This window comes from Schistocerca cancellata, chromosome 10 (genome assembly GCF_023864275.1).
Source record: "Schistocerca cancellata isolate TAMUIC-IGC-003103 chromosome 10, iqSchCanc2.1, whole genome shotgun sequence".
NCBI classification, from domain to species: Eukaryota; Metazoa; Arthropoda; class Insecta; order Orthoptera; family Acrididae; genus Schistocerca; species Schistocerca cancellata.
The window spans coordinates 181,919,100-181,943,061 of NC_064635.1; the positions used below are offsets into that span (position 1 = coordinate 181,919,100).

Sequence of the window (23,962 nt, forward strand, 5' to 3'; positions counted from 1 at the left end):
CCTTTTTCAACCACGCAACCTCCACGAAGCTACAAATATTTGTTCATTTTTTTAAAAAAAAGTGATTGTCTGTTAATTTATGACTAGCCCTCATATTGTTTTGTGAACGAGGCTGTTAATTTACGACTAGCCCTCATATTGTATTGTGAACAAACTTGCTCTAACCGGAATTGCTCGTCAACATACTGTCCAGGGTACGGGGGCAGCGGTCACAACACGTCGGGCAGCCAATCTGCGGAGAGCTCGCAGCCCGGTGCGGGCGCCACAGTGCGTGGCGGCAGTATAAGTGGCGGCACCGGTGGGAGCCTGGGCAGGGGGAACCGCGGCTCCCTGGCGTCGGCAGGCAAGCCGTCGTCGTCCACACTCGCGTCGCTTGCGGGCCTACTGGCCGCCGCGGAGGCATCACAGGCGGCCAAGTCCGCCGCGGGCGCGGCTGCGATTTCTGCGGGAGGAGACCAGGCGCCGCAGCAGCAACAGCAGCTGGGGTCGCAAGTGAGCGTGGCCAGCGTAGCAGTGTCCACAGCCGCCACAGCCACCAATGACCCGGATGACAAGGAGCCCATCCTGCAGAGGGTCAGAGTGAGTATGGCGAACAGACTGCTATTTCTTGCCTGTAAGAAAGTGTATTATGCTACTGGAAAGTGCTAGGTGGAATGTAAATAATATAAGGAGTAAAAGGTAACATCTCACCAAACAGTTTAGGTATTGAATTGTCGATTGCCCCATAATTGTGACATTTGCTCGTTTGAGGAGAATGAATCCCTCAGAGCTGTAGAGGACACACACACACACACACACACACACACACACACACACACACACACACACACACACACACCAATGAGGCAGGGTTATCATCACCAGTGAGTTCGTTCACTTGACATGGAAGAGTGAGGAGTAGCTATGCCGTTAGTGCAAAAAGTTTTGAGACTGGATTAGTAGAGAGTAGACAAAAGTAAAGGTGGTTGGTTTAGCACTCCAGGCATTCTACATGGTCTCCACCCGCTCAAGTGTAATGCGCAGAATGTTCACAACTGTGTGAAATTCAGAAATGTTCAACTCACATGTTTCATCAAAGTGCTAACCCTTCATGTGAAGTCTGCAATTTGTCATTTAGTGATAGGTTTGTCCAGAAAAGAATTGTCCAGATTTTGCAGTTCAGTCAAGTCGCAGTGGGTACCCATAAGTCACTACCACCACCACCACCACCACCACCACCAGTCTTTCAGTTTTTTCGATGGACTGTGATATTTAGTTCTGAGAAACGTGTGGAGGGGAAGGGTCCAAATGGCATGGTTTGTGAACCAACCATTGAATTCCAGCATTTTGTGCCTTGTATGGTGATCCACCACTCTGGTCTTAACCACAGTTTGGCAGCTGTCATTCGTTCAGTGGGCAGCTGGTCAGTGGTGGCACACACCTATATGCTGTGTAGAAGTCACGGCAAATTTACTGTGCTTTCACTGGTAGCCCTGCCTCTCGTGTGATAGGATATGCCTGTCACGTGACTGGTGTAGGTTGTGATGGGTGGATTTATAGGACTGGTCTTGCACCTGGGTCTTCCACAATGATGTGACGCGCATGGCAAATGGTCAGGAGTGGGTTGGGAAGCATAGTTTGGGGAAGGTTAAAAAGGAAGGGCTGGTCAGTCAGACCCCAGAATGAGAGAGACCTGCCTGTGGTGACGTAATCCTTTGCACCTATTCTTCTCTGCTCTCATAGAAAGGAACTAATAGTTTCAAGTATTGTGTAGTTTTACTTTCACGCATGTCTTGACCACAGTAATAAACATTTCCCCTCCTGAAGATACATTACCACAAGCACTTCTATCTCATGATTTAACAGGAAACATTAATTTGAGTTCTGAAACATTAATTTGCCAGAACTCACATTGAATACTAACTGTGTGGGTTTTGTTTGGCCCCGTTACTAGTTTGCCTACATTTTCTAGTGCATAGCAATGTTGCGTCATGTGACGACATCAGTCATAGAGGTGCAGCCTCGCAGTCGTAGAGGTGCAGCCTCTGGGGAAGCTGGCTAGGGTGTTTCAGGTGGTGATATTAACTGTTGAACTATGTGCTGAAGAGAATTTTCTTAGGTGTTATGAGGATTGTAGAATCTACATTTGTATGGGCAGCTGAACAGATCTGAAATCTCTTATCAGCCAACACCAACGAGATTGAAGATCATTGCAGAATTCGGTGGGACTAGTGGAAAGTGACAATGTGAACCTGCTTTGAGTCAGGATTTACTCAGGAACTACTGGTAATGAATGAGAGTGTAGTCTGGCCTGGGCGGGGCTGATGACTCCATTTGTGGAGCCAGAACTAATGCGATGGTAATAACTAAACCACGTTGGTGGATCGAGAGGCGGCTCACAGAGCATTGGACTAAAACCTAAAAACAAAAGCACAGCGAGATAATGGTGCTGAAGCTGTGTTTAAAGAGAACTTCTGTAATCCCTGGCTTGAACAGGAGACAGGTTAAACTTGTGGTCGGTCTAAAGACTGGCCATGGGAACTTCAAGAACCACCTGCACAGAATGGGAACTAAGAAAGAAGCCCCTAAGTGCAGACTATGTGGTTCAAGGGTAAAACTGCACCACATTTCACCTTCCACCAAATTTTGGTTAACAGTCAACCAGTAAATAAACATCTAATCCTTTTTAGGGATACCAGTTGACTGTTCCAGAATGACAGGGAGAGATTACGCACAATAAACTTAATTTCAGTTTGTGTAACAGGGGTCTAGGACCACAGTTGGTGTACCTCCCTGGTTAAGTCAAATAAAATAAAAATCAGTGGGTGAAACTGTATCATTGCAAATTTGAAAGCAGTGAACTCTCCCTATGTGTGCAAAGCAGGAGGAAAAAGAAGTGTTAAAATAAATAAAACTGATTTATATAGATCTAAAAATAAAATTACACCGTTTTACAAAAATACTTCCCACATCACACCTGTTGAGGACTGTCTCACTTTCTTCTTCTTGTTTTCAGCAATCACAGGCTGCATCGACAGGCTGCTTCTATCTTCTTTAGTCTCTCGCTGTCTGTCCATCCTGTGGGAATTTCTTATGCTGCGATGTCCTTCCCTGTGTCACCTTTCCATCATGTGCGAGGACAGTCCAATGGTCTTGTTGTTTGGAGAGTGCCCTCAAATGGCTTCTTAGGAATTCTGTTGGTTTCCATTCTAGCCACATATCCAGCCCTTTGCAGTCTCTTATTTTTTAATTTCTGGACAGTAGTGGGTTGCTTCATTAACTGATAAATTTCAGTGATCTTTTGAACTCTGCACATGTCATTCGCCAACATAGGTCCCCAGATTTTTCACATCACTTTTCTTTCAAAAACATTCAGTTTCTCTATTTTGTTCTTGGTAAGTGGCCATCTTTCAGAACCATACAGTACTACTGGGCAGATAATGTTGTTACATATCTTCATCTTTGTGGTGGTTGAGTTGGCTGCTTAGAGCATACAGACATCTTGATTGTGAGGCTGTTCTCTCCTTTATATCCAATGTTATGATATCTTTACTGCCAAAGTGTCATCCAAGGTATTTAAACTGATGAGCTTTTTTGAATTTAGAATGGTGGTCAGTTTCAAAGTGTGGACTTGGGTTTATGACTTGACAATTTTCCATGTATCCTGTTTTCTCTTGGTTCATCAAAAGTCCCATTTTGCTGGCACTTTGCCTGAGAGATCTGTACACGTTCTTCAGCTCTTCTCTTTCACTGAGTAAGACTACATCGTCTGCATATGGCAGGAGTTTCACTTCACTGTGTTCGAATCGGAGACCATTGTATAGCTGTAAATTACGGTCTCGAACCACTTTCTCCATCACAAGGTTGAAGAGAACACATGAAAGAGCATCTCCGTGTCATAAGCCTGTTTTGATTGGGAAGTTGGGAGATATGGATCCTTTGAATTTCAATGCTGCCTGCGGAGCCATCTATGCACAGTTTATGATTTTACAGAGTGTTCTAAGTACTCCCAGTGTGTTGTAGAGGCTACTTCTGTGGATGCCACCATAGGCTCATTGAAAAGCAATGAACAGGCAGTGAATGTTTTTGTTACATTCCCAATATTTCCCAAAGATCTGTCATAGAGTAAACAGATTGTCATTTGTGGAACGATTTGGTCGAAATCCAGTCGGGCATTCTTGAATAATGTTTTCTGTGTAAGGCATCATTTTGTCGAGAATGAGCCAATTACGTAACGTTGTCAGAACTTTGTATGTTATGTTCAGCAAACTGATTCCTCTGTAATTTCCACATTTAATTTTGTTTCCTTTCTCATGTATGGTGCAAATTATTGCAGCTTTCTAGTCTTTAGGTACTGTTTCAGTTTTCCGCATCATTGTGATAAGATTATAAATTTCTTTGTATAGTTTGTTTCACCCTCATTTGATATCTCTGCTGATATCTGATCCTTTCTTGCAGCCTTGTTGTTTTTCAGCTTTTAAATAGTGTGTACTACTTTGTGTTCTGTAATGCTGTATTTGTCAGTATTACTGCTGTTACTCTTGATCATTGTGTAGTTGAAAGTTATGTGAGGGTGAGTCCAATTTAACATTTGTGAGAAATATTCTTTCCATTTTTCCAGAGTATCTTCAAGCGTGTTCCAATTTTTTATCTTTTATGAATAGGTTTTCACTTCTATAGATTACAAGCCTCCAGTCAGTTATTTCCTTTTGTCTGCTCATAGAACTCTTGCTATATCTCTTCTCGCTGTGTTGAAGGTCACTCTCCTGTCCTCTTCTCCTTATTATGCAGCTGCAGCATCCTGGCTTCTTTTTTCTATTCCACTGCTCTCTGACACTTTTCATTGAACCATTTCTGTTTCTTTTTCTTGTCCAATGTCTTTATCCTTTCCCAAGCCTTCCCAACACTATTTTCTTCCCCAACTTTGTGCAATACGGTAAACTGGTTATTAATTATAATCACATTGTTTTCTTTAACAGATAATTCCTTTAGTCTTTCTATATTGAACTTAAGTTTTAGCATCTATTTTGGCTGTTGATTCCAAGTCATCTTGATTTTCATCTTTCCTACCACTAGGAAATGATCTGATCCACAATCTGCTCCTCTGTAAGTTCTGATATCTCTTATGAATGAACTGAATTTTGGTGAGCCATAACACGGTCAATCTGATTTACAGTTTTCCATCTGGAGAGTACCATGTAGCTTTGTGAAATTCTTTGTGAGGGTACATCATTTGTTTGACAATATGAAATTGACCATTTTTAATCCATTTTTGTTTGTGGTGTAGCGCTTGCTATGTTTTCCTATTGTGTGTCTCCTGTACTTACAACATATTACAGCTTTTGCCTGATTGGGAATTTTAGTGTCATTAGCTGAAAAATTATGGTTGAATGTGGAGGTTCTACCTTACTTATACCTGTCAAAATGAACAAAAGTGAAAGAAGGAGTTAGGTTTAACATCTTGTCAGTTTTGAGGGCATTAGAGAAATCCTAACAGACTGCCTCATTGTCAGGCGAAATGTAGTAATCTGTAACTTTACAGGCTGTCCCATATGTATGAAATTTTGAATGTATTTTTCTCTGTCAAGTATTTGATGTTTTAACTATAGAAGATGTGCATACAATTAATTTTGATTCATCCACTGGTGATTTTTTTTGTTTTCATCAGATACAAGATCCAAATCAAGTGTACGATGCCATAAATTTGGGAAGGCGTATTGATGTCGTGTGGCCAGACGAGCACATGCAGGCGAGAGGTGGTCGATCGAGTTGGAGGGACTGGCTGCCAGAAAGGGGTATGGAAGGCCAGGTGAGCTATTGCTGGAATGCCAGCTTGATACATATTGTACAGAAATCATGGATTTCATTCATTCAGTATTTATTAGATTTTATTTGGAGCTGTCTTTTAGGGTTAACTTTCTTCATGTCTAGAACAGTATGTTCAACTCGTGCAGAACCAATAATACAGCTCTGGTGCCAAACCGACAATACAGCATTACACACCAGCAATCGAGACGAAGCTGTTAAATTATCAAAATTTATATATATATATATATATATATATATATATATATATATATATATATATATTTAAAAAGAAAGATGATGAGACTTACCCAACAAAAGCGCTGGCAGGTCGATAGACACACAAATAAACACAAACATACACACAAAACTCTAGCTTTCGCAACCAACGGTTGCCTCGTCAGGAAAGAGGGAAGGAGAAGGAAAGACAAAAGGATATGGGTTTTAAGGGAGAGGGTAAGGAGTCATTCCAATCCCGGGAGCGGAAAGACTTACCCTAGGGGGAAAAAAGGACAGGTATACACTCGCACACACACACATATCCATCCATACATACAAGACACAAGCAGACATTTGTAAAGTCAAACTCTTTGCCTTTACAAATGTCTGCTTGTGTCTTGTATGTATGGATGGATATGTGTGTGTGTGCGCGAGTGTATACCTGTCCTTTTTTCCCCCTAGGGTAAGTCTTTCCGCTCCCGGGATTGGAATGACTCCTTACCCTCTCCCTTAAAACCCATATCCTTTTGTCTTTCCTTCTCCTTCCCTCTTTCCTGACGAGGCAACCGTTGGTTGCGAAAGCTAGAGTTTTGTGTGTATGTTTGTGTTTATTTGTGTGTCTGTCGACCTGCCAGCGCTTTTGTTGGGTAAGTCTCATCATCTTTCTTTTTAAATATATTTTTCCCACGTGGAATGTTTCCCTCTATTATATTCATATCTATATATATATCATCTAATGATTGAATTGGCTGATGATGATGATGATGATGATGATATATATGTGAAAATCTTGTATGATTTGTGCCCTGCAACTTGTATGTGTTCAGTAAAGGACATTTTGTTGTACATCATGAGCCGCACTCCGGAAGTAATCATTTGCTACAACGATTTTTGGGCATATAGCTATAATCAGTCATATCTGATATAGAGGGATAAACAAAACAAATGTTGATAACACAGAAAATTTTTATCCCCTAAAGTAGAAACATAAGCTTATTTACACACAGTGCACTTATGCATCAAACAACATGTCTGTCTAGTATAAAATCCTGATGATAGTTAAAGTTAATTGCCATACATTTGTTTATTTATCCTCTGTATCAGATGTCCAAATACCGATGTGACTAACACTTTCAAAGTGCATGGTGTACAGGATAACCTTTATCATATGTATATTTACTTACCATTGTTGTGGAATATTTGTTGTTACAGTTTTGCTCAAACAACTGACACTTTCATGTATTCTGCTTATTCTTTGTTAACATAAGGAGTGTCACATTATAGTTCAAATAAATTTATTACCCTACATACAACATGTTGTAGTACAATGAACAGTAGTGAGTGGATCAGAATTTAAAGTACAAAAACCGTAGCTCATTCACAGCTGCAAATAAACTTAAAATACTGTTCCCTGCAGTCTCTGTCATATGTGTATTTGTAACACACAAACAGTTAGGATTGTTCAGTTCATTTTTACATGTTCCATAATTCTCTCTGATTTTAATGACATCTTAATATTTCCAAAAATCATGTGTCTATTTATTACAAATCAGTATTTCTTCACAGTTACAGTATTTTATGCAATCACTTTTTATTGTGCTGGGCCCCAACATTTGCCCTTATTTGTATGACATTTTATGAAAGGATAGTTAAGATGCTGAGTCGCAGATAGGTACAACACACACACACACACACACACACACACACACACACACACACACACACACACTCGTGTCTAATGTTGATGCAATGTAGGCTGAAAGATCACTTTCTGACAGTCTTTTTGTTGTGCCTCTCTGTGACTCAGCATCTCCACTTTATTGCGAGAAGCAACTATCCTTTTCATAATATTGTTACATTCCATCCTGGATTTTCAATTGTTCGATTTTGTATGACATTTGTTTGAATAATTATGTCCATGAAAAACTTTTGCTTCTTATGACAAACATTGAGGACAAATTATGTACTAAAGCAATGGAACTTAAGTGTTTTTATCATTGGCATACAAAACTGGTCAGAACACTGTTGCGAAACAACGAAAAAAGCATCCCAAATTTAAACAAATGCAAAATCTCCAAGATTGGTGATCTTTTAAAGAAGCTCAGAATTTAGCACAGACTCCAATGTGAGTTGCTTATAATAGTTTCCACAGTGAAACTTTGTCTAGAAACCTGGGAAAAAAAATCCAGAGAGATCATTGCCTTCTCTGTGCAGTAGCAATGGAAATACTATCGACAATACAAGGGAATACTATCGACGACAGTGCTGCAAAAAGCAGAGTCACTAAGTACAGCCTTCGGAAATTCCTTTACCAAAGAAGACAAGGTAAATATTCCAGAATTTGAATCAAGATCGGCTACCAACATGAGTAACTTATAAGTAGATATCATCAGATTAGTAAAGCAATTTAAATCACTTAATAAAAGCAAATCTTCCAGTCCAGACTGTATACCAGTTAGGTTCCTTTCAGTGTATGCTGATGCAATAGGTCCATCCTTAACAGTCATATACAACTGGTCACTCTATGAAAGCTCCGTATCCAAAGATTCGAAAGTCGCACAGGTCACACTAATGTTCGTAAAAAGCAGTAGGAGTAATCTACTAAATTACAGGCTTATATCATTAACATCGACTTGCAGCAGGATTTTGGAACATGTATTGTGTTCAAACATTATGAATTACCTCAAAGAGTAGGGTCTATTGACACACAGTTAACACAGATTTAGAAAACATCGTTCTATAAGGAGGTAGTTTGAGTTGTTGCCTGGATGATGGTTACATGAATATTTTGTCAGGATTTGTAAGCGATGTGTCCTTGAGGTACGGCAATATGTGAACACGAGAAGTAAGTTTAAACATTTTTATTAACAAAGGAGGATTATAAAACATGCACGCCATGTGTACCCATCATCACTGTGTCTGACATCCTAATTATGGTCGTATTGAAAGGCTCCATGGTGAGCTAAGAAAAGAGACATATTCGCGCCTGAGACCGCGCTAGTTAATATTACACACTGCGGACAACGACCAGTGGCATACTCTCCATCGCAGTGCGACCGGACGTGCTTCTACTGACCAAACAAATTGTCAGCATTCCAGACAGGTCGGCTGGCGAGCTCATGTTAACGTACCGTACGGCTGCACACAATCCGTAGACCGTTAGTTCTTATGAAACACAACTGGATCTTAACTCACATGAAGTGTTGAGTGTTATTGACATAGGCTGTCAAATTGATTCCATATTTCAAGGTTTCCAAAAGGCTTTCGGTGTTGTACCACACAAGTGACTTAGAGTGAAATTGTGTGCTAAAAGAACATTGTGACTGGATTCATGATTTTCTGTCAGAGAGGTCATAGTTCTTAGTAATTGACTGAAAGTCATCGAGTAAAACAGAAGTGATTTTTGGCATTCCCCAAGGTAGTGTTACAGGCCCTCTGCTTTCCTTATCTACATAAATGATGTAGGAGACAATCTGAGCAGCCATCTTAGATTGTTTGCAGATGATGCTGTCATTTATTGTCTAGAAAAGTCGTCAGAAGACCAAAACAAATTGCAAAAAGTTTTAGAAAAGATATCTGTATGGTGCAAAAATTGGCAATTGATGCTAAATGACAAAAAGTGTGAGGCCATCCATGTGAGTGCTAAAAGGAATCAGTTAAACTTTGGTTACATGATAAATCAATCAGATCTAAAGGCTGTAAATTCAACTAAGTACCTAAAAATTACAAATATGAACAACTTAAATTGGAAAGAACACACAGAAAATGTTGTGGGGAAGGCAAACCAAAGACTGTATTTTATTGGCAGCACATTTAAAAAATGTAACAGATATACAAGAGAGACTGCCTGCACTATGCTTGTCCGCCCCCTTTTGGAGTACTGCTGCACGGTATGGTAACCTTACCAGATAGGATTAATGGAGAACACTGAGAAAGTTCAAGGAAGAGCAGCATGTAGTGTGTTATCACAAAATAGGGGAGAGAGTGTCACTCACATGATACAAGATTTGTGGTGGACTTCATTAAAAGAAAGGCATATTTCATTGTGGTGAATCTTCTCATGTAATTTTAATCACCAACTTTCTCCTCTGAAGGCAAAAATATTTTGTTGACACCGACCAATGTGTGGAGAAATATCATCATAATAAAATAAGGGAAATCAGAGCCTGATTGGAAAGATATAGGTGTGTGTTTTTTCCACACACTATTGGAGATTGAAATAATAGAGAATTATTGTAAAGGTGTTTCGATGAACCCTCTGCCAGGCACTTAAGTGTGATTTGCAGAGTATCCATGTAGATGTAGATAATTTTTTTCCTTATGTTAAAGTCAACTTATAATGTTCACATTATTAGAAGTTATTTGTAGATGCTACATATAAAATATGAAATCAGTTGTCTATTATGTAAGACAAGATGTGATAAGCAATGTGCAACATTATGTATGTTTGTATGTATGGGTATCATAAACTTCAGTCTCTCCCTCCCCCCCTCTCCCCCTCCCTTCCCTGTATCCATCTAATATCCCCACCCCAGCTCTCTCTCTCTCTCTGTCTCTCTCTCTCTCTCTCTTTCTCTGTAGTTTATTAATCTCTAGCACATCAGCTAGATCTGGAGGGCTTACATGTTCCAGCAATTAAAGTTGGCCACAGATCTGCTGCCAAGTGTCTTAAACAAGTGACCTCAGAGATTACAATTGTGTATCCCTTCCCCTTTTCCACTTTCTTTCTTCTCCCTTCCCTGTATCCAGCTGATATCCTCTCTCTCTCTCTCTCTCTCTCTCTCTCTCTCTCTCTCTCTCTCTCTCTCTCTCTTCGTGTGTATATTTTACTCACAAAGGAAAAAAGTAACACAAATTTCATTTACTTGTTTCACAGGTTGTACATAGATGGGTGCCTTCACATCGTGACCCCAACCGTCGTTCACATGTGGACCGTACAATTCTCCTAGTGAAAATTGATGACAAGTATGTTCCAATTGCAGAGAGTGGAACACAGGACCTAGGAGCAGAGGTTTAGCAGGTAAAGTAGTTGTTTGTGCATTGTCATTTTGACAACAGAATTTCTCAGATGGTGTTTCTTCTTTCTAAATCTACTACAGAGCGGATGACACCTCTGCACAATGTCAGAAATCGTCTGGATGCGTTAGCGGTGCTAAGAAAACATGATTATTCAGTGAATCATTTATTTTGACAAATTTTACAAAGGGTGGTACACTGTCGGCTGTAATTGCCTCCTGCCCTGGTCACGTACAGACTCTTCGGTGTCGAATGTTGCGCCAGTCCTTGCGCCTGCATCCTAGTGAGACGTCATTCCTCTTGCATCGATATGGATGCTTAGTCCAGCTCGGTACAGCACGGATGGTCGCTACTGGCAGAGGAAGTGTACTCGATCCCACTCTGTGCCTCTTCTTCCCCAGACCACCCCATCTGCGGTGTGGTGTTGAACTCAATACTGCCTGCCTGGTAGGCCCCGCACCTGCAGGCACTTAGGTGTGCTGGAAGGTGGTCTGCCGGGAACTCTGGTCATCATCTTCCATCCCACTCTCGGAGAGCACAGCACCTGGTACTGCACTGCTGCTGTCCCATCACTAGTGGTTGGTGTGACACAGCATGAAGTTTGTCAGTGGAGTTCAGCTCTGCCGCACTCCACGGCTCACTGGCACTGTGCTGGCTGAGCTGAGACAAGACTTACTAAAACGGCATTGTCATGGAACGGAATATCAACAAGGACTCCACCGTTCCCATTGACCTGAACCATTCTCTACTTGGAGCTGGGGCTCTGGTGTTTAAAGAGCTCTCCACAGTTCTGTGACATTTGTTTTACTAGCGATGACCGCATGTGGCCTCGTTATTCTGTTACCCTTGCTTTTGCGTGAACGAGTGTGCGTGTTATTTTGCTTAGTTTCTGTCCTTTTCTGTTTTCCCACTGCATGTGTTCTCTCTCACTCAGCCACTGCAAGGTTGCAGACAATGCTGCCCGCCTGTCTTGTATCAGTGTGCTTCCTCATCCACCGCTAATCGTGCCATAACCAGCCCGTCTTACGTCAAGGTGGTTGAACTCTGTTAAAAATTTTATAACTTGGAACCCGTATTACTCTGTGCTGGAACAGTACTACTGATAAAGCTATGTTTCACACATGTCTGTCTGTGCACCAAATTTTAAACTAGTTTATCTTAGGCCCCTCCCCCATTATTGTTTCTGTTAAAAATCAGCAGCACTTTCTCGCCAATGATCAAAGTACTTCTCTGATTTAAGGTGTGTCTTGGCATTATCTTTCTTTTACAATCTAATTTGATAATTACAAAAACTACTGAACACTGGTTTCAAATCTTAAGCATATAAACCCCGATAATGATGTTGCTGAGTTCTTTCGTGGGGAGCCGTGTGGCCCTAACTTGACAAGCCTACAGACTCAACTAATACAGTACTTAGAATAGAAGTAGAACTAAAAATAACTATTAGCATTTCACTGGAACGCTCAAAATTATTTGACCAGTTTTGTTTTCTGGATGCTATAGTGCAGACACTATAACATGAAAACTGGCCACAACTGGAAACAAATGAGAACTTTCACCACTCAACAGGCCAGAAAGAGTGTGGGGGAACAAACGCCACTTCCCCCTCACAGGGCTAACAGCATATACCTTTGTTCTGTCCTTCCGTGAAAACAGAGCTGACACACAGATTACCGATCTCTTGTGACATGATGGGGCATGTTCTTGCATGGTGTGCTGGAACAAGATTAGTGTTCACTTATTTCACAAAGCAGAGCAGAACACACAAAGCATTTAGTAACTTCTGTTGCACAGTTACATGCTGAGATTGACATTTTTATAAATGAGGCAGTTCGACTGCACACAACTGTCCTGGCACCATACCATAACTTACGAATCCAAGGTTACATCACTGCATTCATGCCTAGTGCACTCTTCATTTTGCAAATGTGTTCTTATGCACATGCTTTTTCCAAATTAGGCTTCACCAGGTGTAGGGTATACCAGTCACTGAAAAGTGGAGGAAATAATGTTGTTTCAAACTATTTCAGATAAAATAGTTCATCTGGATAGAATTCGCCATGAAATAACATTTAGTAGGTAATGTGACTTTTTACATTTTGAGGCATAATTTGCATCTGTATTCACATTTATCACAGGTGCTAATTTTTTAAGTCTTTAGTAATATTTGAAACTGCATTCACTATAAATAAAAATCAAGTAAATTTTGACAGCTGTAAGCAGAAATGGACTATGTTAAACAGTTTATGTTATTGTTATATTTCGATTTCTATTTGTTGACTGTAATATTTACAATGATCCTTCTTTGTTTCAGGTTTGACCAGTTGTCACAGTTACAGTGTGTCAGCTGTACCGTTTCAAAATTTAACGTTTCTGTTCTAAGCGTACCTGTTCTGTACACGCATCAAGAGCTGCGTGTGCACTCGACAGAGTGTTGTCACGGATTGGCAAACCCGTCTTGCTTTTAACAACTATATAAAATTTATTTTTTTACTGTGTAAATGAAAAACTTCCTGGGATTATGTAATAGGTTAATGTTTTCTATTGGTCTTCGTACAGTCTCTCTCGTAGTCAGATAATGGATTTAAGACTGACATAGTTTAATTGAGATTACAGGTATTATTATAGTTTCTTTATCTGCCAATGTTTGAAAGCATTTCTGCAGGGAGCGTGTCGTGTAATCACTAGAACCGCAGTTGTGCTTTGCAAAAACTTCAACACTAAGTGGTGGAGAGGCAGTTGTGAGTGCAAGAAAATAAAGAGAAGCTCTGCTGTTTAGTGAATATAGCGTGTTTCATATTTCTTGTGCTTCTGGACCTCGGGAGTGGATAGAAATTTATTTTTGGTTGTGTTTCAATGCAGATGTTTTAGTATGTTAGCAGAGGAGATCTTTATGTGCAAGAATATATTATTTTTTGATAATGAATTGTGTGACACCTGGCCAATTCTGCATCTCACTCTTAACACCAGATCCGCTTCCCTTACTCCATCCAAAACTATCACTATCATTATACCCCCCCCCCTCTCTCTCCCTCACTTACACCCCAACCCTCACCCCCACTCCCCTCTGCCCCCTGGGATAAACTTTGTAGTCCATTGTATTCATTCTTACTGGATTCTCTTTTGCCAGAAGAGAGATACAATAGGAAATGGTATTGATAATTAATGATAAGAAGCAGTTACGTGTATCCTACTGTGTTACTGTTTGTAATACAAAAATATTTGCCTTTCATTTGTTGTTGATATTGACAAACTAGAGAAAATAAGTCCTGGAGTGTATGATGGCATTGTATAATTTGTTGTTACATAAGTGACCAAAAGTTAAATGGGTAATTATGTGTAGGCAGTTAAACGTTCATCTGTATATATTGTAAAATAAGTACTTGAGGTTATAGAGCACTGATTATGGATCTCAGTAATCACTTTTGGCCTAAACCATTGCATGACATTCATCTCAGAGTGTTCCAAACTGTTGTGATGGCCATTCTGAATTTTCTCCTTGTCATCCCCACTTCCAGTATCAGATAAGCTAAGACTCCTGCAACATTGATATTTTTCATTTGGACAAGCCCAAAATATATTTGTTGGTTTTTCGGAAGCATATTTTTATATTTCTCTGTACCATTGTAGGTTGTTAAATAATATTACAATTAATAATATATTATGCTTAGGACAACAAATTGATGACCTTCCTTCAAGTTGATGCAGATCTTTTATTGGTACATTTAGTGTTGCTGTGTGTCACTAAAATGTGCTTTGCTATAGGAAAAAGAAATACAAATGTTTTGCATTTTATTGTAAGTTTTTGGATCATCTTGTCTTCCTCAGTTTCTAAAGCAAATGCCTTTAAAATTTTCACAATTTTTTATACTGAATATTCCATATATTGCATTTACCTCGGTTTATAGCCACAGTGCCTCTGATGGTGAATGGAGCTGTGTAAATATTGTGTAAACAGAAACAATGACTTTTTTGCTTTGTTTGTAACTGTGCAACTGGTGTGAAACTCAGCATCCCAAATGGCTGCTGGGGATTTCATCAGGGCCAAAGTTTCAAGTGTCAGGAAAATTGGGGTTGATCAGTAACAACTGTTCCATGATGTAATGTGCCATTTTCAATGGAGTGACTATTGATTATATTTATAAATACTTTGTACTGTTTAGTGATGGTTGCTTGAATGTGACACAGTGTGGCGAAAATGATTTCACTGTGTTTGTTTCAAATAAAGTCCTTGTTTTCCTTTTTTGCAATAAATTGGTGACAGTTGTTTGGAGAGCATAATTTACAAGGTTAGAAATTGCTGTATAAACAATCACTGTTATTGCACAAAGTGAAGACAACTTCATTAAACTAAACACATTATTGTCCACATTTTCACCTCTATTTTGTGGGCCACTGCAATATTAATGCGTTGAGTTTTGTACGCATCAGAATTTATTTATTTACACCAGTTGCAAAGCACTCCTTTTTTCTGTTGGGCACAATATGTTACCTAGTTTAAATGGGAGAAATCTAAAAATTCAGCCATTAATTTCAGTTATCTGTTAAGTGTAAATGATGTGTGGTGTCCACTTTCTTTTCAAGTTAATTCTTTGTGTCATTATTGTATTTCCTATACCTAAGATGTGTGGGAGATACAGATATTTTGTAAGTGCTTTGTCATAATATGTTGCTCAAGTTCTTTTTTTTCTTGAACTGCAGTGGAAATCTTACCTAAGAGATCATCTAACAACCCATTCCTGTAGATGTATAATGTTATTTTTTGATGCCAGTTTTTTTCAGTTACAAAAGGTTAATAGCAGATATGTCATCTAAAATATAATCAAATTTAAAATAAATCAGCAAACCCGTTGTTGAAGGGGGGTAAGAATCCATCTTATCTTGGGATAGTTTGGAATAGTTTTCAGCTTCCTGAAGGGAATTTCTGCTGCAGTTCGGTAGGTAGCAATCTTAACCACATAGATGGAATTACAGCAGTGCAAGTAAAATTTCTCTTTGAGGAAATACTAAGACATTTGTATTCAGTGTGTCTGCACTTGTCACTGCTGAAGATCTTTCAAGGGGCTCCATAAAAGAATTACCAAGCTCTCTCGGCAGTTGCCAGTTGATGTTATACTAAACCCATTGTTACTGTCCTGTTTGCATGAGTGGGCTTTGGATTGAGCTGTTACTGTGATATGCCTCAACCCTAGAATTTATTGCTTTTGTTATTAGAAAAATTATTTGAAACTAGATTGCCAGCCAGGGTGGCCGAGTGGTTCTAGGCGCTACAGTCTGGAACCGCGTGACTGCTACAGTCGTAGGTTCGAATCCTGCCTCAGGCATGGATGTGTGTGATGGCCTTAGGTTAGTTAGGTTTAAGTAGTTCTAAGTTCTAGGGGACTGAACCCCTCAGAAGTTAAGTCCCATAGTGCTCAGAGCCATTTGAAACTAAATTAGACTAGTATCACAGCTCTTTTTTTTTTTTTTACAGACACTCCGAAAATATGACACCAAATATAGTGTTTCAGCTTTATCAGCATTTCTGCTGAGACTTATTGCACAATATTTTATTGACGTTATAAACAAAGGAAAGTTGGCTGAGGAACTTTTGTGAAATACTTTTAATAATGATCCTCTTATCATGTGGGATGATATAATGTATGTTATTTTTAATTTTTTTGTATATGAATGGTTGTGTATCCATTTCCTTGTGTGATAAGGATAACAATTTGTGTATGCCATTTTATTTTACTTTAAAGTGTGTGTGTGTGTGTGTGTGTGTGTGTGTGTGTGTGTGTGTGATTAAAGGTCTTTTTTTAACTTATTTATTGAAGTGGGTGCTGTGTATTATATACACACATTATGAACGGAGATGCGTTTTAGGAGAAACATAGTGTATATGAATGAAAGTGTATGTAACTAGTTTTTTATACTTGATACAGTAATAATTTGTATATGGAGAACAATTTTTCACAGGATGCCTTAACTGTCAGACTGAATACTAAATATTAAATGACTTAAAAAAGATTCCTTTTTATACCATTGCATATTAGACAGTTGAATAGTATACGTGAAAGAATACATTTAAAAGTTGTATAGTATTTTGAACTGTTATTTATGGCTGTGTAAAAACAAAGTCTCCAAGAGGAGCTGTATAAAGATCTTGGCGATTGTATTGTCCAGCTTTTCATAAACTGCATATGTTCGATGTTGTCACATAAACAAAATAATAATGCCTTGTGTGAGAATATGTACAGAATGGAATTGCTTTTCAATTTGTATATAACAATAATACTAATTACACTACATGGAAATTCCTGTATTCTGTGCTGTTAACAGTTCCCTTATTGTGTCACACTAACAGAAAAATTCAAACACTTCTGCAATCTTGTACTGTCATTATGTCACCGCATTTGGTCATGTAATTTTTTTAGGTCTTTTCAAAAAGGACCTTTTCCAGGAAATTTGATGGCAGTTGAATAGTAATCAAGACCACAAAATTTATGATTACACGTTACTGTTCTTATATTCATATTTTCTGTGAAATATCTACCTCATGCATTGATTATTTTCACTGCTTAAGTGACTTCTTTCAAATCATAAATTGAAATAAAGATAGTGTGTGGAAAATTTTATTTTAGCATAAACATTGCCTTTTTAATAACACTTGTAACTTCCAGAGGGATCGTGGGTGCATTGTTTCAAGGTTTATTTGATAGTTTGAGGAATACACAATCATAAATGGTAAATTTTTATTTGGTGGCTTTGTATTGTTACATCTCTTTATATGTAAATTTTCTTCTTTTCTCCTATTCAGCACAGATCTCAAAACTTGTAGCATACTGTATGAATTTGTGCCTCATCATAATCTGGTAAATGTATTTAACTGCTGTTTTCAGTGTGTTTTGTTACTTTATGATCTCTGATGTTCACAGGCTGAGAAGTAAGAGGCAGCTTGAGCCAGAGTATACCATTGATATATAATGGGAGTAACTTTTCACTAAATTACATAGTTTCGATTTTGCTATCCAATTCCAGTTTCATCACTGTCTTCAGTAGCTCTTTCTTGGCTGTCCATGTGATGTACAAGCTCATTTTGCTTGTTTACAATGGTTCCTAATTCATTTAACAACAGATTTTCACACAACTTCCATTTTTCCTTTTTCTGACAGTCTTCAGTGACCAGTATACTGTGACCTTCTCTGTTTGATAGCTGAAATATTCCTGCTAAACCATGCTCTTTGTCAAGGATATTCAGCTGCAAATGTCTCAGCAATGCATTTATTTGTTGACTATGTGAACATTTAGACATAAACATGTCTTCTCTCCTATAATTACCACTTCCGTTGCCTTTCATATATTTTTTAAAGCAATTCAGCCTGTTTATGTATATTTTTTCTGCTCTCATTCGAAGGTTTCTTGTTAATTTTGGCTGTAGTTGTTTATATTATCAGTAGTCTCTAAAACTTTGTAGGGCTTCTTGTTGGGCTCAACTATTATGCTCAACTTTATGTTCTAGCGATAGTACTGGAGATGATGCTTTTATTCTCTTCAAGGATCATGACAAGACATTCTGGTCACCAGACTTTTCCATTCTGTCTGGAAGTTCTACTGTTACTAACATTTGTGACTTTACTTCTTAACTCACTTGGCAAAGTAGGAACAACACCTGCCCTTACTTCAGCAGTAAGGTTTTGCACACTGTCTGGTAACTGTTGCTGCCTCTCCTCTTCATCCTGTACTGGTTACTGAAATGCTAGTTGGATTTAAGTCTCATGACTTATTACTCCTCTCTCTATTAAATTTACCCTTAGTAGGAAACCATACTTTTCAAAGTATGCTCTTTGAGTTGACAAGAATTTTCTCTTTGACATCTCTTAATGATGTTTGAGATTTTTCTGAATTGTCTCTAGAGTCACTGGACATGAACAGTAATCAGAGCCTGAATAAAGAGTTCTGCCCATCCATCTTTGGTTGAAAGAACCACACTTTTGCTGCCTTAATTTTCACCGCTTCCTTCTAAATAAACTGAAGCAGGTGTGAAACGAATGCACACTCAGAAGTTAAACAGAAATAATCATTCAACCTGTGGGCCATCTTGACCACGCTAGAGATAAAACTTTAAATTTCTGCACACTGTATGGAGTCACACTTGCACACCCATTTAAAATATAATAAATTAACTACCAACAGTATCAGATCACCCACAAATACAGCATTTCTCTTTGTTTGTTGTGCCAACTATTTCACAGCACGTGAAACATAACATTAGGGTGTAAACTTCTGCTTCTACATTCATATTTTATAAGCTCTCAAAGACTGTGTTTGCATCTCTGTCCACATCTATATCCTGCAAAACACTGGGAAGTGCATGGCAAGTGGTACAAGTATTATATATGTATGTCACTACCCAGTTCTGTTTGTGAATGTGTGTTTACATTCATACATATCCTAATATCTCTGATTTTAATATTTTGTAGATGAGACTACCATATTCTCACAGTTAGATCCAAAGACTTTTCCAGTTGTCATTGTGGACGATAGCTCACATAGTCAATTAAGTGTGCTTCTGCCTAGATTTGAATATTGTTGGCAGCATTAAAGAATATCCTTTAAGAGATTTATGTTTCTGGACAATTGCAAAATGTCTGAAACAAGTGGAAGTCCCTTGTAAATTGACAGTTCAGTAATTGAGTGACTCTCATTTTGAAGTCCTCTTAACCTGCACTTGTATCATGAGATTCACATTTGTACGTTTGTGCTGACTGTTTTGCCTTATCTGCCCTGGTTCTTTTGTACATGTTATTTCAACCAATTTGATAGCCAACTATTCCTGTGCTTTACATAATGAAGTAGCATTTCCCCACTCAGCAAAATTTTCACACTAAAGGAAGAGAGGAGGAGGAGGAGGAAGAAGAAGAAGAAGAAGAAGAAGAAGAAATGGATTTTCTTGTCTCAGATGTCTTTTGTGGCCAAGCTTTACACAGTCACTGCATAGGTATTGTTCCCATCACTGGATGTGAGCTCTCTGTCCCAACTGAAATAGTTCTCAAGTTTAACTTGCCTTCTAAAAGTCTGCTGCTGAACTGAAATCGAGTAGCTCAATTACTGCTCTGATCATTCTTCAAAGAAGACACATTGCATAGCAAAGAAATCTGTCATCACGGCACGGACGCCCATACACGGGCAAGTGGGATCCCCGCGTTCCTCCCCGCCTCTCAGAGAAAGGAAAAAATATAGTGAAGTGAGGTCTTTTTCTTTCAGGAAATTGATTTCAAAGTCAGTATTACATAGTTTTTTAACAGCCTTGGAACTGGATCTTTTTTGTGGATACTTATAAGTCACCATTTGTGTTCCAAAGTATAGAAAATACTCCATACCACCAGGTCTTGGATCCCCCTATGAACTCTCCTAAGAACACCCTTGCATCATGGGATTGTGCTGGGTTTCCCGTTAGGCATATCTATAGGTGAGTCACACCCACTAATTAATGCCTTACACTGCCTTTCTTACTCTGATAGCCAACTCCCAGTTTTTCTCATTCTTTCAACTTCCCTTTATTTTCTCGCAGTAATCTGTGCTTCACCTTTCATGTTGCCATTCATTGCCTTCAGTGACATTCACGTTACCCTTAACCATTTCTCGTCTACTGTTTGTCTTTAGATACGATAACCATTCAAGCCGGTAGTTCCTGTGTTCGCACTTAGACTACTGGCAGTAGTTTTACATGGCTGGAGGTATGGGAATTTGGAATTTTATTTTAACTTACTCCAGTGCAGGAAATATTAGATGAAAATTAGTGCAGTTTTTGAGAATTGTTAATAACAGGAATCTGTGACATTTGAAATGTGCATATTCATTTTGAATGACCTTTTAGTCTGTTATTCCTTGAAGCAATCTTTGAAACAAATTTCTATGCCACAATCTTATTCCATGAGTTTCTAGCAGATCCACTAGGAGAGAGTGCCTGAAATTTTAATGGACACCCTCTACTTTGTCAGTGGAATGGCCAATAAACAATAAATGTATTTTGCCTTGAAATATTTAGTAGCATTCAAAATATTTTCACCTCTCACCTGTCTTTTTGTTTCTGTGCCGACACTTTACCTTTCTTCCCATTTGCTCAGTTTCTGACAAAGTACTTAATAATGTGTCACCTCAGATTTCCTTATAGCTCACACTCCTGTGGCTAACAGGTGGCAGTGCAATAGAGTTTTATCTGTGAGATTCCAACCACACATACATGGTTGGTACGCGACTGTATACACGAGAGGTTGAGTATCCTCTGCTCGCATCACTCTCTGTGCATCCATTGTTGAGCTTGGTACATAGGATAGAGAGCACTTCCTTCTCCCCTCTGACTCGATCCCTACCTCAGCCTACTCTTCCGAGAATTCGTTGACTCACATGGTTCCTAGGTTTGCTCATCATCCCCACTGTCTCCCAGACTCATCTGGTGCTCATTTCGGTCATTTATATCCAGGTGGCCACAAATCTTCCACCTTTGCAATCTGATATCTCTAGGTACCATCCTTATTCTCTTGTGTTGTTCTTCCTTTTGGATTGCATCCCACCCTTCACCACCATGTTAAATAAAAGTAACTGATTATTTTATCCTTTTCCTTTTTGTATCCATTCTTGTTTGATAGTATTGGCATTGTCCAGCATCTCAGCATACAAAAAATAACATATACATGTGCACGCAGAAGGTATCAGTTCTCTAAATGTTTTGCAGTTGCTTGTGCTAGGTGGTAGTGCAGTATTTTTCCTATTTTATTACCCGTAGAATTATATATGTGAGCCTGGATTCACGTATATTACCTCTGGTGTAATTTCAACTGCTGTTTCCTTTCCACTCCTGATGAGTTACGTTTGTTTCATATAAACCATATTTACTGTAGTATTTGACTCTACTATTTAAGTCAAATAATTTTTTTGAGCAACCTCTCATAGAGTTCTACTTCATACTAAAATGATATTTACTTTATTTTGTCACTACATCCAGAAAGAAAAACTCCCTCCCCCCTTCTTCCCCCCTCATTTTCATACTGTGTGGCCATTGTTTCTGCTGTGTTCAGTCATCTTGAGTTCATGCCTTCAAGCAGCTTCCCCTTTCCCTGTTTTCTGTCTTACAGCTTTTATAAATCACTTAGCCACCACTACATTGTTCATACCAATTCAGAGGAAGTGCAGATCACTGAAATGCACTATGTCTATGTATAATAATTATTTTTTATTAACATCCATAGTATTGTTTTTCTATCAGTGACTGTCAAAATAGTTGTGTAATTTGTTAAAGTATGAGCTTATATTGTGATTCATCATTGCTTATGTATATTACACAATTACTATTTATCCATAAATAGTAGCAATTGTTTTGTTTCATTGTTCTGGTGGACACTCACTCCCTTGGCTCAACTGTCTTGTCACCATGGTTTGTCCTCCACTGTGTATCTTACTTTATTCCCAGTGCCCTAATTCCTGTTCATGTGCTGCTGAAAGAAAACTTAATTCCTCCTGGATGCTGTGCCTCTTGACTATATACATTCATGAATCTTTTTTTTTTTTCTTTTTTTTTTTCTTTTTTCTTTTTTTTTCTTCATTGCTGTGGTTGGCCTATGATTTTAATACTTATGTTGCAGGCATTTTGTTAGTGTTGCTAGTGTTATACTGTCTGCAGTATAAAGCATGCAGAAAAATAGGGAACTGTAAACAGTAATTTTTGTTGCCTAACCAGTATGTTGTAATGTCTAATATGATGTGCATACTGCAGGGCTCATATTGTCCCTAAGAATACTGAACTGGGAAGATGAAATGCTTTATGTAAGCTGTTGTAAACACTGTGATAATAAAATTATTAAGTCTCACTACCTTGTTAAGCATTTTTAGCCCAAACCCCTCATATCATCCTTCAAGTACCCTTCATGTTAATCTATATGTAAGCTTATGTTTCACAATGTAAGTCAGTAGTGTTTCTATGAGTATCATCAGTATTTTCTGTGGGAACTGCCTGCTGGAGTTTTATTTATTGGTGTGTCTTGAAGAGACAGAGAGAAAAGGCTATGATTTTGTGTAGTTGTATAAGAAGTGCAAGTTCAAAAGATACAGAATTACAGGTAGACTTTTATTAAATACTCATGTGTTTAAGTGCTCTATATGTTCGCCTACTTATTTCTACATCTGATGGGTAAAGTTTTCTGGCGATTTGGTAGAAGAGTTTATGAAGTTGCTGAATATGAAAAGCACGAAAAAAATGCATTATTTTGACTACATCAGTATTTCAGTTGGATAATTTGGAACTCACAGCATAATTTACTGTTGAATGGAATTATTTGCTGGTTCAGAAAATTTCTCGTTGTTAGAGATGAAAATATAAAAATAATAGATTTTGAATAAAGTGAAGAAACTATACTGAATAACATCCCTTACCTGCTTTAACATATATGTAACTATTTCAATAAATCTCAAGAACAATATCAAGTATTTTGCTAGATGTGATCAAGTTGTACAGAAAGACGAATTTTGAATCATATCATCATCATAGTACTCATTCTGTGTTGTAATTATCATTGCTACTGTTGAATGAAATAACTAAAATTAATCCCATTAACGTATGAAAAATAAAAAACTTGTACATTTGATCTCTCAAAACTTAAGCCATTTCTGAGTGTGAAACATTAAAAAGAAAAAGGGTGGAAAGAGGCAGGCTCCAGCACTAATAATTCTGTTAAGTGTTTGTCATAATGCTTGCCTCATAATGTTTATCATTTCTACAGCCATTTGTTGTGTTTTCCTTCACTAAATATTGGACAAAGAGTGCAAAAGTACACTGGGATGGTGTTCTCCTCTATGTGAATGGTATGTAGAAAATTATAACAGACTGTTCACTGGAACTGCCAATCATGAGGTTCATACAAATTCTGTCAGTTGTTATTTCCCAGTGAAATTATGGGATAAGCTG

General features: G+C 38.4%; 1 protein-coding gene across 1 annotated transcript in view; it reads left to right on the forward strand.

Moving 5' to 3' along the window:
* LOC126106529 (pecanex-like protein 1) overlaps positions 1 to 22,868 on the forward strand; it is a 274,178-nt gene extending 251,310 nt beyond the window's left edge. Inside the window, exons 32-35 of the mRNA XM_049912855.1 lie at positions 194 to 579; positions 5,648 to 5,788; positions 10,880 to 11,023; positions 13,334 to 22,868. Of these exons, the coding sequence (XP_049768812.1) occupies positions 194 to 579; positions 5,648 to 5,788; positions 10,880 to 11,020 (668 nt within the window). The 3' untranslated portion in view covers positions 11,021 to 11,023; positions 13,334 to 22,868. The remainder of the gene's footprint in view (positions 1 to 193; positions 580 to 5,647; positions 5,789 to 10,879; positions 11,024 to 13,333) is intronic.
* The last annotated feature ends 1,094 nt before the right edge of the window (positions 22,869 to 23,962 follow it).